Source organism: Phragmites australis, chromosome 8, assembly GCF_958298935.1.
Source record: "Phragmites australis chromosome 8, lpPhrAust1.1, whole genome shotgun sequence".
NCBI classification, from domain to species: domain Eukaryota; kingdom Viridiplantae; phylum Streptophyta; class Magnoliopsida; order Poales; family Poaceae; genus Phragmites; species Phragmites australis.
This window is the reverse complement of record NC_084928.1, coordinates 7,936,750-7,954,560: the sequence shown is the minus strand read 5'-3', so window position 1 is coordinate 7,954,560 and position 17,811 is coordinate 7,936,750. Positions and strand designations below refer to the sequence as shown.

Below are 17,811 nucleotides of genomic sequence, written 5' to 3'. Positions count from 1 at the left end.
CACAAAAGAATTTTTCGTGAGGTTAGACCTCATGTTACAATTCCTCCAAAATTCCTAAAAAAACCACTCCATTGGATTTTTATAAGAATTTTACAAGTCAATTTCTTTGTTCCAAAGAACCCTTATAGGAAAAATTCATAAGGATTGAAATCCACCAAAATTCCTATAAAAATCCTACCATCTAAAAGAGACCGAAATTTGAAATAAATAAAAACATGAAAAATTTGCTGTCGCAATGCAGCCTGCCAGCGTAGCACGTCTGGCTCCGGACTGTAGCCTACATGCACATACTTGGCTTTGCGTCTGAGATTCTCAGGGGTTGTTTGGTTGCAGGCTCTATAGTGCCAAGTTAAAAATTGGTTATAGTTAAAATCAGAGTAATATCAAACTTTAGTTAAAAAAATAGTTGTTTGGTTCATGATCAAGCTAAAATTTAGAAGCCTAGCCAAAATACAGGGCTCAAAACTTACTCCTGCTAATTGACTATAGACAGGCACAGCTAAAATTATTCAGATGCAGTTAAATTTTAACCTTGAACTAAACACTAGCCAAATCAAGTGGATATGACCCAAAAGACCCTCAGACTCCGAATTTTTTTTATTTTTATATTTTTTAATATAAAATTTTATTTAAATATACCTCAGATGAAAAGATTTACAAAAATAAATACCTACCGCGGTCTTATAGGGCGGTTAGTCAGTCAGCCCGCTGCTTACCGCCCAGCCCCGTGCATGAACAATACCCGGTGAACGGTACTCCGAATTTCAATTTCTCTCCTATCTTATCTATTCAAAATAGTGATATTCTGTTACTAAAAAAATTCTAAAACTTTTTGTATGTATTCCATAATCCATGTGCAACCCATTTCAATTGAACTTACCCAAAAATCATGTGTAAAAATTTAAACTAAAATTCTCCAAAAAAGGCTACTTTTATAACTTCTAACAATTGTTAGTGCTTCAAATAAATTTCTAAAAATCTGGTAAAATTCACTAATATTCTTCTTATGTGATGTGATAATTTCTAAAATTATTTTCAACACTAGGTTTATATATGTTTGAATTCAAATTAAGTTAAAAGAAGAATATCATATGAAATTATAAAAATACATATAAATGGTGCATTACAAAGGAACTCACTTTTTACCACATAATATAGGGCTGAAAATAATTTTAGAAATTATCACATCACATAAGAAGAATATTAGTGAATTTTTTACCAGATTTTTAGAAATTTATTTGAGGCACTAACAATTATTAAAAGTTATAAAAGTAGCTTTTTTGGAGAATTTTAGTTTAAATTCTACACATGATTTTTGGGTAAATTCAATTAAAATGGTTTGCACATGAATTATGGAATGCGTACAAAAAGTTTTAGGATTTTTGTAGCAACAGAACATCACTATTTTGAACAGATAAAGAAATTGAAATCCGGAGCACTGTTCACCGCGGTGTACTGTTCATGCACGAGCCCTACCGCGGGCGGCAAGCTGTGAACCAAATGCTTATCGTCTTATAAGAGAGTGGTAGTCATTTATTTTCGTAAATTTTTTATATCTGAGATATATTTAAATAAATTTTTATGTAAAAAATATAAAAATAAAAAAACCTCAGACTCCACTGGAAGCATCACGATTCAGGAGGGCCAAGACGTCGGGCGGAAAACCTAATAAACACTCCACCCGTCAGTTCGGCCCGAAGTTCTCCCACTCGGCCCAACCAACCCAACATTTCTTCTACGGCATCAGTGCACGGCTACACCTCCTCGCCGACCCAAACGCCCAGAAAGTCACATAACCCGCGTCCCCGATCCCGCACGCCGCCGCCGCCGCCGCCGCCGCCGCCGCCGCCGCCGCCATGTCCAACTCCAACCCCGGCTCGACCCCTGCCTCCGCCCACCACGACCACACCCCGCTCTGCCGCTCCTGCGGCGCGCCCGCCACGGCGCCGCCCCCGCCCCCCTGGACCGGGACCTCCGACTCCCCGCCGCCGGCCTACCGCCCCATCCGCCTGCCGGCCATCAACGCGCCCACCAACACCGCCTCCATCGTCCTCTCCCCTGTCCCGCAGCCGCTCCCGGTGCCCCCCGCCGCGCCGCCCCACGCCTTCCAGGCCCCCGCCAAGCGGATCGCCTCCCCCGACGACATCGCCCGCTTCCACGCTTCCGTCCACGGTCACCACTTCCTTGGCTTCGTCGCCGCGCTCTCCGCCTCCGTCCACGGCCGCAAGCTCTCCGACCCGCTCCCCTCTCCGCCCTCGCCCGCCGTCTCCGCGCTGCTCGACCTCGTCTCCGCGCTCTCCGCGCTCGTCGCCTCCACCCCGCCGCTCCCGCACAACTCCCGGTACGGTAACCCGGCCTTCCGCCTCTGGCACGAGAAGCTTTTCGACTCCGCCGGCGAGCTGATCGCGCGGATCACGGCCACCGCCGCGTCTCCCTCGGACCTCGCCGGCGCCGAGGTCGAGCTTGCGCCGTACCTCCTCGACTCCTTCGGCAACGCCACCCGCATCGACTACGGAACGGGTCACGAGACCAACTTCGCCGCCTTCCTCTACTGCCTCGCGAGGCTCGGGCTCATCAGCGAGCCCGACTACCCCGCCGTCGTGCTACGCGTCTTCGCCGCCTACCTCGATCTCATGCGCACGCTGCAGGACACGTACCTGCTGGAGCCCGCAGGCTCGCACGGCGTATGGGGGCTCGACGATTACCACTTCCTGCCCTTCATATTTGGGGCTGCGCAGCTGATCGATCACAAGTACATGAAGCCCAAGTCGATTCACAACCCAGATATCTTGGAGAATTTCTCAAAGGAGTACATGTACCTGGCGTGCGTCGCGTATGTGAAGAAGGTAAAGAAGGGACCCTTTGTGGAGCACTCGCCAATGTTGGATGATATCAGTGGTGTGCCCAATTGGAAGAAGGTGAACAGCGGGCTGCTCAAGATGTACAAGGCTGAGGTGCTTGAGAAGGTGCCGATTATGCAGCATTTCCTCTTTGGCTCGCTAATCAAATGGTATGAGTCATAGCGCTGTTTAATTACTCTTGTCATGTATTTAGTGTCCATGAATTGATTTTGTTAGTTACAAGTTACAACAAGGAACTGCTAGTGTGGGGAATGACCAAGAAACATGGTGAATTGTGCAGTGAATAATTCAGTTTTGTTTCCAAACTAGGCTTGGCATATGAGCCATGAAATATGATTGATAACCACATTAAAAGGAAAACTGGATGTCACTTTTCATGCTTTGATTGCCTTCATCTATTGAAACTTCTGGATACAGCAATTCATAAAAAGTTGTTATCAGTATGTCGACTGCTTGTTTTCTTTGCACGGATCTAGTGTTACATTGTTGAAAGTAGTGAAATTTTGGTGGTGGTCCTGTAGTCTGGTTTGGCCTAGCAGCCTAATTCTGTAATGATTTGGCAGAACCACGGTCAAATAGTTGTGTTTTCAGATTTTGTGTACTATTAATGTTGTCTGGAACTGGAAGAGATGACATAAAATGGTTTTGCTTTTACCTTAGTCTCCTGAGCTCTTTCCCATTTTCATGGTATTAGCAATCCATTGTTGTAGAGCCCTTATGTTGGAAAGAGATCCCAAAATTAAAATGATTGATAATCAGTTGGGTAGTTGTAAGGATCAGCTGGAAGAGTAGACCTATTTGGATAAAGTACTTGAAGATAATTGAGGATGGAAGCATAAAAAGTGAGATTAAATAGATTTCCGATGAATTACTGGAAGAGTAGTTTGGGAGGAATGCTGGACGCTTCCATTCGAGTCCTGACACATAAAGAACACTGTTACGGAGCTAAAGCAACTAAAGTAGCATAGCATTAAATCATCGAGTAGTCCTATCCAATCCTTGGTGAGACCCTAGATTGCCTTAGCTAGTAGCTACATGGTTAAATTTTGCATTTTGGATATTGCTCGGTTACATTCGTTGGTTGACTTGTTCGCTCCAGTTCATTTGCTTGGTCATATTTGCTATAGGCACTTGCTGTCGAAAGTAGAAACTGTCTACATTTAGTGCGCTAGTTGGTGCTAAAGTTAATAGGAATTTTCCTAACATGTTTGTCCATTGGCCTTTAGGCCTCCATGCCAGTGATACATTTTTCTTTGGTATTGTTCCTAAAACTTGAATTGAAAAAATTAGTGTGATACTGTTGTAGGAACATTGTTCTTTTTAAATGTTTTTGTTTTTTAAGTTATTCTTTGTGCTTTTGGCTTTCTACTATTCTATAGATCGCCTGTATGAGTTGGTGTCCTTTGCACCATTGCACAATCTTTGGTTCACAGAATTGAACAATGTAACACAGTAACACTACCCCATTCTTCATGGTTCAGCATTGTTTGGTTGCCAGTCCAATGTAACAGGGTATATGAACCTTGAGGTTGAGGGTGCCAGTTGGCCAACAGGTTCCGAATCTAAACACTCATTGCCCCATGTTGCCATTAAGTATGCTGCATTACCCACATCACAGAAGAATAAGGCACACGCTTAGTGTTGTGTCACCCTTGACAAACTAATTGCGCTTTATGTCTTGAGTCTGTTGATGGTTGAGAGTAAAAAATAATTGCTACTATTTTTCAAACAAAAATAATCTTTACCGGTGCCTGATACTATTGTTGTGGGCAATGCAAAAATAATTTTTCAAACAAAAATAATTGCTACTGTTGTTGCTTAGTTTCATCGATGTTTTTGGTCATGTGATCTGTTAAACATTTGATTTCTGTACTCCGTTGTTTTCAGGGAGGACTAATATCATCTTGAAAAGCTCTCTGTCTCAGGCAAAGTTCCAGACCATGCACCATGATCTGTGAGAGCTCCTGTGTGATGCAAGGATTGGTTATACAGTGATGCTGCTCAATGTTAGTAGAGGACAGACCTATGGAAGGATATTTTCGATCTAGGGTAATGAGCTTTCTTTATGTTAGCGTAGCATCCCATCACACTGCTATTGTGGTGCTTGAATTATGGAAACTGTCACTTCCTGCTCAGCTTACAATGCTTGGGGATTGCCTTTGACTCTTTTGAGTTGGACAAGCTAGCACTTAAATAACACCTTGTACTGAGGCATTTGGTGTAGATGACTAGAGTGAACAGTTTTTGTTGTTGCTGAATGGGCCTCAAAGGTGCTGTCTCCTTTGGTGACCTCTTGTTTGGCTACTGCTTGTTGTATAAGGTTTGCACAGTGACTGCTACAACACTTGCAACAGCGTTCGCGACATGGACCATAATGATATTGTGTTCATTGACCATACCGTCTCTGGCAAGGAACCTGGCGATGTTCTTACGGTGGTCGCCCTGCGGATGACCACCGTTGCCATCGCAGCACAGCTCTCTATTGACCCCGTGGTGAACCTTCTCGCCTGTTACCGCGAGGATGTCACTATATGGCCTGCCAGATCAGTATACTATATGGAAATTCATGAAAAATCTAAGAGTCGAGTATGCTATCATCAAACATGCTATAAAATTTCAACTCATGCGATGACTTGTACAAGGAGAACGCTTTCTGTATAAAGCAGGGCCAAAACCCTTCGGTCTAAAACTTGTACGATTTTGCTCCTTCTGATTCACCGAAATTTGTTTTTTCTCCTTGTATGAGTCATTGTTTCATTTCAATTTTTGTGGAATGCTTGATGGCAGCATACTATGATCTTGAATTTTTTTTTCATGACTATTTGCATGTGTTCGAAACTGCGAATACACCCTGGTATTTTCATGTTCTCATCCTCTCCATGTCACTCTCTGACACTCATCGTGTAACACCCCCTGAGCTTCATACTAATATCAAGGATACCTTCAAATTGCCATTGCGCATTTTTAGTATTTTTTTCGCGAGGGCATTTTAGTATTTTACCCAGATTGTCTTCAAAACCAGCCTGAATCAACCCGCCACCAAATAAGAGTTTCGCCAACGCCGTCGTCTACCTCACTGCGGCAAACCTTCTTCCGCTACTTGCCGTGGTGCTGCCCCTGCACGAGTACGACTACGACACCGGCAGGATGCGATAGACTCGTCGGCATCAAAGAACGCGCGCAACAATGAGCCTTGTCAATGGCCCGAAATACGCCGCCGCGCTCTACTCCCTACACCAGACCTGCATCGGCTCCAACGCCTTCCGGCAAGGCAAGCCCATTCACCGCAGGATCGTAGCGTCCGACACTCCTCCGGACCTCCACCTGAGCACCAAGCTCGTCGTCTACTGCTCTAATTTCGGCGACGTCGCGGCCGCCCGCAAGGTGTTCGACGGGATGCCAGAAAGGAGCGTCGTGACATGGACGGCCATGGTCTCCGGCTACGCCAAGAACGGGCGACCGCGGGAGGCGCTGGAGCTGTTCGCGCTCATGCTCCGGTCCGGCGCCAGGCCGAACCAGTTCACGTTCGGGAGCGCGGCGAGCGCGTGCGCCGGCGCTTGGTGCGCGAGGAGCGGAGGGCAGGCGCACGCGTGCGCTGGCGAAAGGGAGGTTTGCGGGGGACATGTTCGTGCAGAGCGCGCTCATGGACATGCACCTGAGGTGCGGGTTGGTGTCGGACGGGAGGCAGTTGTTTGTGGCGATGGAAAGGAAGGACGTGGTGTCTTGGAATGCCTTGCTCAGGGGGTTTGTGGAGCGTGGGCATTACAGTGATGCGCTTGGATTGTTCTCGTCAATGCTGAGAGATGGTATGTTTCATTTGCTATTTACTGCATGAAATCTTGTGTCCCTTCGCTTATCTTTATGCAACTCAAAAACTTCGCCTTGTACCCTTAGCATATCATTATATCTTATATAAAGGCAGTACATGATACATTGGTACCAAACTAAGTGCTGTCTAAAATAACTTTTTTCTCTGTCATCTAAACAGACTAAATGGAATAATTGATACTGCATGAATTATTGATGACTTGGTGTACAATAATCATTTTCAATTACTGCCCACCACTTTCTTCAGTCCATTTTATTCTTGTTGTGCTTTTGTTTTTTTTCGCTTATCACTAAATAAGAAATAATTTTTTTTGTTTGGATTGCGAATCATTCACATCAATAATTTGACAGGGATGCTGCCTGACCATTTCACATTTGGAAGTGCTCTAAAGGCCTGTGGAGCTGTCATTGTGCTTTCCAATGTGGAGCTAATTCACACTTGCATCATCAAGCTGGGTTGTTGGGACGAAAGGTTGTAACTGCATCACTTATCGATTCTTATGCAAAATGTCAGAGCATGATCAGTGCAAGAGTGATATATGACTCCATGTGTGAACCAGACCCCGTGTCATCTACTGCTGATCAGTGGATACTCCATGGATAGAAACCACAGCGAAGATGCATTGAAGCTCTTCTGTAAGATTCATCGTAAGAGTTTAAGAATTGATGGTGTTCTGTTAAGCTCCTTGGTTGGCCTTTGTGCTAATATAGCATCAATAGGATTTGGGACACAAATTCATGCTTATATGCGCAAGAAGCAACCTATGGGTGATGTGGCATTGGACAATGCTGTAGTTGACATGTATGCAAAGGCAGGGGAATTTTCAGATGCCAGACGTGCTTTTGATGAAATGCCCTACCGAAATGTGATTTCCTGGACATCACTTATTACCGCCTGTGCGCAAAATGGTTTTGGAGAAGATGCCGTGGCCCTTTTTGATAGGATGGAGGAGGATGGTGTAAAGCCAAATGATGTGACATTCCTTTCTCTTCTTTCTGCATGCAGCCATTCTGGTCTGATGAACAGAGGGATGGAGTATTTCACATCCATGATGAGTGAATATGGTATTGATCCAAGAGCCAAGCATTACAGCTCTGCTATTGACCTTCTTGCTCATGGAGGTCAGTAAGAAGATGCATGGAGGCTTGTTGAGAAGACATTTGCTGAACCTAACTCATCAATGTACGGTGCAAGGCTTGGAGCTTGTTAAATACATGGAAACATGCCTCTCGGAGAAACTATGGCCAAGAATCTTTTGAGTATAGATCCTGAGAATTCTGTAAACTATGCAGTGCTTGCAAACATGTATGCAGAATCATGTTTATGGGAGGATGCTCAGAAGACAAGGAAATTGTTGGCGGAAACATTCAAAGGAAAAGAAGCTGGCTGCAGTGTCATCTGAAGATAAGTTATGGTCTATTGAGACAAATTTTCCTCTGCACAAAGTTTTCTTCTGGAGATAGGTTATGGTATATGAAGACAAATTTTCCTCTGCAGAAAATTCAGGTGATGGTCATTTACCTCATATAAATGCACCAAATGAGTTTGAAATCTAAATTTCTTTTCGACTAAAGCCCAGGTGAACTTCAGAAGTAAAACACACATGAGCCACCACAGCTTTCAAAACTCCTAACCAACTTATGAATACTTTGTTATATGAGTTAAACGGTGAGCAGCTAATGACTTATCAGCAGTCAGCCATCATGTTGCCCCATGGTAAGTGCATCCTGTGTTTCATGCGGGGCCGGCCCTGGGCGAAACAAAAATTGGAGGCCCCCATAAGAAAATAATATTTATATTTCAATTGAAGATCAAATATTTGGTACATTTAGAAGTTCACCACAAAGACAACGTTGTTTGGTGACAACAGTAATATATTAAGAAGTAAAAATTATAGCATTTGACTACTAAGAACAACACTTTTTAGAGAATATCGCAGCAGCCAAAGCATGAAAGCGGCTCATCATACAAGAATTAGATAAGGAACAACAGCACTTGGAACGACCGGAAGATGGAGACTTCAACTCTAGGGCATTTCATAGTTGGAAAATGACCTAGAATATCAAATTATCTTCAGAAAATTAGTGCAAGGCTATAATTCAAATAATGAAAATAAACAACTAAGAAAAATTTGTCATGATATCGCAACTTGCAACTCTCAACAGCAATCGGCAATCCCCTTCTTGCTAAGTGGTTCTGGCCTTCTCACTTTACGGCTCCACCTCCACTCTTTGAACTCCTGTAACTGGTGAAGTACCGAAGAGGTGAAGGTGGTGATCTATTTAACAACGAATCAAGCCTCAAGTAGGAAGGGGAAGAAATAGCACCTTGTATGCAACGACTAATTGACGGATTATAGAGTAGAGCCGTTGCAAATCGATGTAATTGAAGTCGGGTAGGTTGGGAACCCATGAAATCAAAATATTCTCCTCTATTAATTGCAATGCCATAAGGTGGAGAATGTGAGGCGATTGTTGCTTCGATAGATTTTGGGAAATAAAGAAGAGGAATTCAGAGGGGATTGGGGCACTGGCGCACGAGCTACCCGTCGTCTCGTTTGTTGGTTGCAATGGTGTGACAAGCGAAGAGCTCAAGCAAGGGCATCGACTACTTCTGCCGGGGGCTTGGGTTGGGCTATAATCTCTCTTTGTGTAGTTGCATTTAGGCCTATATATATACAAAGCTATGTACTGCATACATACCTGGGTCAGGGCCCCTAACTTTTGGGGGCCTGAGGTCGTCGCCTCTGCTGCCCTTGCCCAGGGCCGGCCCTGGTTTCATGGTAAAACTGTCATGTAGTTTATTTGTTATACTAAATGTGATGTTTGAGTTCCTTTCGAATGCATATCATGCAGCCATCATAGTTTAGGTTCGCCAAAAAAAAGTTTAAGTTTGCAACTTGCATCTTTAAAAATCTTAAAGTCTCAGTTGTTTTTCTCGTTCTATCTGTAGCCTTGGTTGTGCAAAACATGATTCTGAATACTTAATCCTTTTCTTTCACCATGTTGTCTGCATTGATTTTGATACCTTTAGGATAGTAAGAATATTGAAAGAAACATGCAGGAAGTAACCACAGTTCTGAACTACTCTCAATGGTTCTCGGAAGGTATGTTACTGAACTTTGTGATATGTAGGGTTGTGATGGTTCTATTCTTCTGAATGGCTCACCAGGATCACCATCTGAAAAGGAATAGAAATCTAACCTCAGCTTGCGAGGCTTTGGTACAATGATCTTCAAGGCAAAGCTGGAACAAGCCTGCCTTGGATTGCAGTCCAGTGCTGATTTCCAAGGTCTGATGCCGTTGTCCTGGTAAGAACTAGCAGTACTATCCATTAATCTCGGTTCATTCTTCAAGTAAGAGAAGTTAACATAGTTTGGGAAACCGGTAGGAATTGGCTTATTCAGGCTGACTGTGCTGGTAAAGGTGTAACAGTAATAGTACCCAGTTTGACCGTCTAAGTTTTAACCACCTTTTACATAACTAGTGGCCAGTACTGGATCTCGTGCTGCTTACAATAATTGGATTCCAACTATAGTTTAGCGAAGTTCTTTCTTTTCCTTACGCATCAGAGTGGAGGGCCTTATCAGGATATACTGGCCAGGCAGAGGGACAGGACAGGATGAGAATTGAGATCACCAATGGCAGAGCCTCTTAACAACCTTCTTCCACCTTTCTTTGACACCATTCAGATCTTGTGTCAGTTCGTCATCCCAAAGACCTTGCATGCAAAGGATCTGGTGGTTCTGCTTGATATACTATTTGCAGGAACTAAACTCGATTCATTATCTTTAGTAAACTATTTACTTAGGAATTATGCATAGGATCGGGTTGTTGATGAAAGAATTATGTAGTTGTGGCATGAAGTACTTCAAATTGCTAGTTTCATTCAGTATACTTCTCTAAATTGGGTTCTGAAAGCTTGTATGTGGTTTCAGTCTCTTTATGGGTTATTCCTAGATTTATTCCTGCTGTTTGGAATTTAACTATTCTTCTGCATGTAGCTGATTCGACTTGTTTCTTTTCACGTGAAAAGGATAGTGTGGTTCATCTTGCTTTTGAGTGTGTTGTGGCTCGAGCTTGCTATTTGACTGATATTGGTTTGGATTTTGAATCAGTTGCTAGGTGATGGGTGAACCAATGATAAGACTGGACCGTTGACTAACTGTTTATGTTTCCACCCTTTATAGCATAGCATTTCGAAAACATGTAACTTCACTGTGAACAGTGGAGTGCCCTGCAGGTGCTCTGGTGTCGGACAGCGCTGCATTTGAGAAGAATAGAATATGGCGACCTTTGTGCCAGGACTCCTTGAGGCCTCTCTGAAGATGGATCTCTGTATTTCTGCTTTGGAGAAGAAGATTTGGGAGGCTCCAGGACTGACCTGGAGGGCACGAGATCAACCTCAACCGTCTGAGCTTCATGCCGAAGAATGAATCTTTTGTAACAGGATAAAATTGTGGTTGAGTTAGCATTCATGTGTTAGACTGTTCGAGATGTGTTTGTTTACAGTTAAACATTGTTGGTGGTGGTAGTATCTCGGTGCATGTGGCTTTGGTAGTGCCATGTATGGAGCAAACAATGTGCTTCATTTTATATATATAAAAACTAATTACCTAGGTGATTGGCACTAAGAACAGGGACAAAAAATACGTCTCGCCGTTGCCGGGGATCGAACCCGGGTCACCCGCGTGACAGGCGGGAATACTCACCACTATACTACAACGACATGCTTATGGTTAGTGTCTATTATATTCCTAATAAAATAGTAGCCTGAGGACAACACGCACTGAATCAGATTCGTCAGTCCTAACTTATATTTAGTTCTGCTGGCCCTAAAAAAACGACAACCCATATTTACTTCTGCTAGAGTTGCATGAATTCTGACTCCCGCGTGCGCATTGTGCTGTGACCTTTCGGTGATCCTTCGTGCTTCCATGTCATCGGAACAGAAGATTCTTCTCTGCTTAGTCAAACACTGAAGGGATGGCAGATGCGTGCAAAAACGAGCAGCGTTATGGCTTGCATGATCACCACCATCCTCATCCCTCACCTCCAATTCACGACACGGCACTACACGTTCCTTCGATGAGCAATCCCACAAGCAACCTCGACGAGGATCAAAAAAATCAGGCGACCAGAAGAAGAATAGCAGGCGGCGCCGCAGAGTTCCGAGTTCTTCATGCAGGAACAGGGAAGCGGAGAAAGAAATTCGGTGCAAGGATAAATAACACTCGCGCACGCATGGGTCAGTCTCTGATGAAACTCCTGTTCGACAATTCCTGCCCGAAAGAAGTTAGGTAACAACAGTGACATGCCATTGCTCACATAGGCAGCGATGTGATTAAGCTCTCTTTATGGTTCTGAAGTAGTGAAGTGAATTATTTTTCAGCTGTTTTTTTGTCCCCTTTGTCCTGCCAATGTAGGTCGTGGTGCTTGGGCTGGACGCCGCCGGTAAAACAACGATCCTATACAGGCTGCACATCGGCGAAGTTCTGTCGTCGGTGCCGACATTCGGTAGATTTCTAGCTACATTGTGCACCAACCTAGCTAGAGATTGAGGCATTGCAAATTTTACGAATGTTACTTGTACAGGGTTCAACGTGGAGAAAGTTGAGTACAAGAACGTGGCCTTCACGGTCTGGGACGTCGGAGGGCAGGACAAGCTGCGGCCGCTCTGGAGGCAGTACTTGAGCAACTCGGATACTTTGGTATTTTCTTTTAGTTTTGCCTCTTCAGATCTCTCGGTGCTCTGCTTGTGAACTCTGAAGAAGAGTCGATGCGGCATGCTGAAATAATTACCGTTCTTTTTTTCCTTCAGATATACGTCGTTGATTCGATGGACAAGGATAGGATCGAGGGAGTTCTTCCAGGCCATCGTCAAGGACCCCCTCATGCTCAACAGCGTGATACTAGTACTCGCCAACAAGCAAGACCAGGTGACGAAACATCCGAGGCCCCGTTCGAAGCGCAGAAATCTTGGTGTAATTTCGCAGAGAACAGTTCAACTTCCACAAGAATGAGGAGGAAATCCAGCGTTCGAAACGGAGTATACCGTGTCCGTTTAAGAACTCGTGAGATCGTGTGTAAACAAACGGAACGGAAGCAATGCTCAGCTTGTGCTTAGTTTGCATTTTTTTAGACAATGGAAAATAGTTCCGTGTGATGCAAACAGTACATGATCTGATCTCTGCTTTGCTGTGCGCGCAGAAAGGGGCGATGAGCCCGTCCGAAGTGTGTACGAGCTCAAGAACAGGACGTCGCGCGTCGTGGGAGCGTGCGCGCTCACCGGCAAGGGCCTGCACGAGGTAATGGACTGGCTGGCGGCGACCCTGAAGGACGTGCACGCTTGGGGAAGCTCCGTCCGCTTCTAGCCCTAGTAGCCTACTACGTTAGCTGCAGCCTGCACCGTTTCGTTGCGTCAGTGCAGTGCAGTGTACAAAGGGTTGAGTAATGAGTGCTGATGCAAACCGAACTTGCACACGTGTGTAGTGTAACCAGAGAGTTTTCCGTTCTCTCTACGTGTATCTACTAGCTCTGCTTGCAAATATATGGATGTTCTTTTCTCTTCCTCATTCGTACGGCATCGAGCACGCAGGTTGGGGTTCTCGGACGAGGCCGTGGAGATTTCATTTGCCGTAGCGGACGAGTACCGTGGTCGACCAAGGGCGGCACTGTGACAGCGACGCACCGGCGCTTCGGGCGGATGGCCATCAATAAGAAGGTAGCACCTCTTGCAACGAACTCGCCAAGTCGCTGGCTTAGTTCCGGGAGATGCAGCACGTGGGACGCCCCCCGACAACTTCATGGGCACCGCGCGCTTCACACCGACAAGCACAAGCTACGAAGCCCAAGGGTAAACCCAACATCTCAGGGAGCACGGCCACAAGTTTTCTATACTGAGCCACACTCGACTTAAGGACAAACAATCCACTTCCAGACTAAAACATTCAAGCAAACACCCAAGACAGGCCAATAGGGGCTCTATTGCCTCACCCTAACTGAATAGAAGAGCAATGCAGCCCATTAGTACGTCAAACCAATCGTAACTGTTCTGCATAACTGTCACTGAAAGTCAATAGTACCACAATGTGCTGCTTGTAGAGGCTTAAACATGGTCAATACGGAAACAACGCGGTTGACAACATAAACCCAGAAGAGTGTTTCCTCTGGAATCTTGACTGACTATAGTCGAAGAATAGAGTCGTGTTATGACAACTCTCCAGACCTGAGCTTCAAAAGTAAGGTCTTCGCGGCCGGCGGAATCTGGGAAATCGCCTGCATGAAGAAAAACAAACAGGGCATTAGAAAAGGGAGTGATCGAAATTAGGGTCTTCTTGTTTCTGGGAGTCAAGATGCGGGGTAATTAAGTAAACAAGTATCCACTCACCCATAGCCACCGTAAGGACTATAAAACGGCCCTCCATATGGCCTCATGTAGGGGTGACCATGGTATGGATTGAATCCCCGACCCCGGGGTTGCTTCATGCCCGGAACATTAGTCCTCTTCGGTGACACCTGATGAGAAAAAAAGGTAGGGATGTCAATACGCCATGTATGTTCTTAGTGAAAGCAATAAAGCCAAGATTCACACCTTGATTTGGCGACCATGCAACTCTGTCTCGTTCAACTTAACAGCTTCCTGAACAGCCTCAACTTCAACAAATTCCACATAAGCAAAACCTTTTGGTTGCCCAAACTTGTCAGTCAGGATTGTCACCCTGTTGACAGTTCCACAAGAATTAAAATGCTGCTGCACTTCTTCTGGAGTGCACGCATAGTCAACCTGCAGTTGTGATCACAAAGAAAGTGAGTGGGTTTATAATGTCAGGTATTTCGATAACCAATCAGCTGGAGAAGACACACATGCAACAAGCAAAACCAACCAACTTTGCATCTCACTATTTGCAGACAACAATGTGGAATACTTCGTTTGAATCATCTACAATAGTCAGCACGATAAAAAGCTGTATCTGTTCACATAGATAGAAGAAAATAGCAGAAGCCTGCTGCTTCAACTATCATATGAGAACTTAAATTGGTCACGCTGCATCGCCTTGATTCTTAAACACAGCTTTTAACTTCTTACGTCCCTAGATCTGCTCATGTTCTAAACTATATGTCCACCTGTAGTTTGGTGAAAAATGTGATGTTCATAGACTAGTTTAATTCTCCCTGCTAAGTTCTTAAAATTGCTTAAATGATGCTCTAAGGTCCATTACTTGCACTACACTGGTAGATAATAAAGAATATAAAGAAAACAGTCAATTACCAGCACTATTCTGTAGTAGATACAACAGCAACCTGCAAAAATGTTTACCGATACAGATGTTTATCTCCTCTAGCACATAACATTTTTTATAATAAAAAAAAGGTGTCAACAGAAGTTAATGGATCCAATTGGTAAAATTATGAAATCTTCAACCATAAATCAAGTAAAGTTTTTGCCATGGCTGGATGATATACATCCATCCTATCATGAAACACTATGGCTCAAAGGATATTGATAATGTTTGATGTAACATTGCGTTCCACTAAGTTAATAAGTTTACCATCTATAATATGCCATATAGTCATATAGATGTCAAGAAACACAACGCTAACTAATGGATAGCCATTAGACTTTTTTATCAACAAAATGGAAGGGGAGGCACAAAAAAAATTGCTTCAATAGGGTAGAGGAAAAAATACAGATATTAAATTGGAAAACAAATGTGAAGTGTAGGATCCCCCAACAGGTGAAACATCAACAGAAGCATAGAATTTTTTCAATACACTCAACATAAATGTGAGGTCACACTTACATGTCGTGCCTATGAACCCTGCCAGTAAATGGCTAATGATATCATGCCACGTCAGTCCCAGATATGTGCCTGATGCATTCTCTGTTGGCTACTTGGGGGATAATTGATAGCCTATAATATCTTTTTTCTCTCTTTTTTTTCTATTTTTTCTATACTCTTTTTTAACCCTTTCCAAAGGATTTTTCTATTCTCAATTTTTTTTCTTTTTTTTTGATAACTTTTTCTGGGATTTTTTTCCTTCCCCCATTAGCTAACACTAGGATTTGCGCCGAGATTCAACCAGATTCCAAAACTTTGATTCAAAGGCTTGATGACAGCAGACTACCCTGCGACCATTGCCATTGCTCAATCAATGCAACGGAAAGTGAAATAAGAAAAATAGGTAAAGACAGAAAAGACAACTTGTGTTTTCTCTCAGCAATTAAAAATTAAAGAATATATGTCCTGTTGTCCAATAAAATAATACAATTACCATGTTTAAATAGGATCCTTAATGAAGCCCACCCAAAGATATGGCATAGTTTAATCAATTGTAGGATCTGTGACATAATATCTAGTGAAAATGAAAAACAGTTCTTATAATTTAAGTACGCCTTCAAACATTTTGTGCTTGTCAATTAACTAACATGAATGCCGCTTTTTATTTTAGTTCAAAAAGGATAAATATATTATAAGTTAACAAGGACCACAATATGAATCATCAGAGATATACATAGCCTTAGGTAGTACCATATGAAATATTGAACTGTCAGTCTTAATTTATATAAAGAGAAGAGATAAAACTTACATTTCCAACAAACACTGACCGAGCATCCATCTCCTCTTTGTTTTCAGATGTGGTTGCATTAGGATCTACACCTACAGAAAAGAAAAAAGATTGGATGTGTTAGATTAAAGCAATGATTATATGGTAATCACAACATAGAATCTAACAGAGCCTAAGGGCCTGATCAGATAGGCGGTATTGGGATCCAAATCCATAGGATTTAACTAAGTACTAAAAAATCATATAGACCAATCTCCCTCTTCTAAATGGGTTCTAAATGTATCGACTATGGACGAACTCCAAGGTTTAGATAAAACAAAACATTGAAGTTGCTGCATCTGAAATAGTCTCACTAAGCAAAGAGGGGATACCAAACACAAGTTCATCTTAAAGTTTCGTTATACTTAACGGCTTTCCCGCCCCAAGGAGATAGGGAGACAAAGATCATAGAGTGGGTTTTGCCTTAACTGGGACTCAACTCTAGTTCACAACCAGCCATCCCATACCAGGCCTAGTAAAAACAAAACTACCCCAACCTATAACATTACTAGGACAATTGTGAAGCAGCATCATGTGCCACACACTTACATCCGCAGCGACGAAAACATTCAATCTAAGCAACAACCATACCACATCACATCGCTTCTGACACGCAATTAACTAATTCGAACTACTGATAAGCAGGTGCAATCAATACAAAGCGGATCTTATCACTTCTACGAAGAAGCAGCGCACGGGGAGGGCTCCCAACCTTGCATCTCCTTGGCGACCTTGGCCTGCATCTCGCGGAGGGCGGCGGCCTCCTCCTCCATCTCCTTGAGCCGGCGCTTCATCTCGTCGAGCTCCTGCAGCTGCGCGCGTGAGCACAGGTCAGTACCGCCGCTAGGGTTTGGGCGACGAGGAGGCGGCGGGGCTGAAGGCGTGCGGAGCGGGACCTTGGCGGCGTCGTCGCCTGCGGCGGCCATGTCGACGTCCTCGCCGTCGACGGGGATCTCCTGGCCGTACACCTCGTGCTCCTCGTCCTCCATGGCCGCGCCGCGTGCGATCGGAACCTCGCTTCGAGGGCGGATTCGACCTAGCGCGGTCGGCGAATCCGGTTTGGGTATCAGCCGGGTAGGGAAGGGGCACCGGGCGTTAAATACGCCGAGGGGAAGGGTCGGAGCAGGATGGGCTGGATGCCTGGGTGTGGTTGGGCGGACCCGGCCTGTCAGGTTCGTCCGGCTTTTGGAGTTTTGGATCGGTCTGTTAGGACTTAGTTGGAGGCCGGCCCACAACGCGGAAGAATTCTCCAGGACATTTTCTCTTTACTGTTCGTGGAGCTTGACTTCTGGAGTTGATCACGAGATTCCTAAACAAAGAGTTAATCACAAGAACAACAACACAGAGGCTAAAAAAAAGATCAACATATTAGTGGAGACCGGCGTGCTCTCGCGCGTCGCTAGTAGAGAATGGTGCTGGTAAGAAGCGGGGTTTAGAATGGTATAAGGATGGCAATTTTTTCTGTCGGGTTAGGTTCTTGTGGGTTTCAGACTTAATGTCGGTGGGTTCGGTG

The 17,811-nt window shown here is 44.2% G+C and overlaps 2 protein-coding genes, 1 non-coding gene and 2 pseudogenes across 5 annotated transcripts; 3 read left to right on the top strand and 2 right to left on the bottom strand.

Moving 5' to 3' along the window:
- Positions 1-1,704: 1,704 nt before the first annotated feature.
- LOC133926513 (uncharacterized) lies at positions 1,705-5,165 on the top strand. The gene is made up of 2 exons (XM_062372487.1): positions 1,705-3,010; positions 4,749-5,165. The coding sequence occupies exons 1-2, from the start codon at positions 1,857-1,859 to the stop codon at positions 4,756-4,758; spliced, it is 1,164 nt and encodes a 387-aa protein (XP_062228471.1). The 5' UTR covers positions 1,705-1,856; the 3' UTR covers positions 4,759-5,165.
- A 190-nt stretch (positions 5,166-5,355) lies between these two features.
- On the top strand, positions 5,356-11,288 carry LOC133926512 (pentatricopeptide repeat-containing protein At3g20730-like; annotated as a pseudogene).
- Positions 11,289-11,346: 58 nt separating this feature from the next.
- On the bottom strand, positions 11,347-11,418 carry TRNAD-GUC (transfer RNA aspartic acid (anticodon GUC)). Its single transcript has one exon. It is a non-coding gene; the product is annotated as a tRNA-Asp (tRNA).
- A 515-nt stretch (positions 11,419-11,933) lies between these two features.
- On the top strand, positions 11,934-13,250 carry LOC133926510 (uncharacterized; annotated as a pseudogene).
- A 396-nt stretch (positions 13,251-13,646) lies between these two features.
- Positions 13,647-17,376, bottom strand: LOC133926509 (polyadenylate-binding protein 2-like). 3 transcript variants are annotated; one of them, XM_062372485.1, is made up of 6 exons: positions 17,195-17,376; positions 17,011-17,110; positions 16,281-16,351; positions 14,284-14,475; positions 14,080-14,207; positions 13,724-13,967 (listed from the first exon to the last, which is right to left on the bottom strand). In XM_062372485.1, the coding sequence occupies exons 1-6, from the start codon at positions 17,285-17,287 to the stop codon at positions 13,925-13,927; spliced, it is 627 nt and encodes a 208-aa protein (XP_062228469.1). In that variant the 5' UTR covers positions 17,288-17,376; the 3' UTR covers positions 13,724-13,924. The 3 variants fall into 3 exon arrangements, with proteins under 3 accessions (XP_062228468.1, XP_062228469.1, XP_062228470.1); XM_062372486.1 differs by having other exon boundaries at positions 17,011-17,104; XM_062372484.1 differs by having other exon boundaries at positions 13,647-13,967; positions 17,011-17,376.
- Between the last annotated feature and the right edge of the window lie 435 nt (positions 17,377-17,811).

What these genes read in the sequence shown, in the direction of transcription:
- LOC133926513 (XM_062372487.1), top strand. Translation starts at nt 1,857, where the DNA reads ATGTCCAACTCCAACCCCGGCTCGACCCCTGCCTCCGCCCACCACGAC.
- LOC133926509 (XM_062372484.1), bottom strand. Translation starts at nt 17,287, where the DNA reads ATGGAGGACGAGGAGCACGAGGTGTACGGCCAGGAGATCCCCGTCGAC. An exon ending in GGTCGCCAAGGAGATGCAAG is followed by an intron (nt 16,352 to 17,010) that starts GTTGGGAGCCCT and finishes TCTTTTCTGTAG; the next exon opens with GTGTAGATCCTAATGCAACC. An exon ending in AGTCCTTACGGTGGCTATGG is followed by an intron (nt 13,968 to 14,079) that starts GTGAGTGGATAC and finishes TTCTTCATGCAG; the next exon opens with GCGATTTCCCAGATTCCGCC.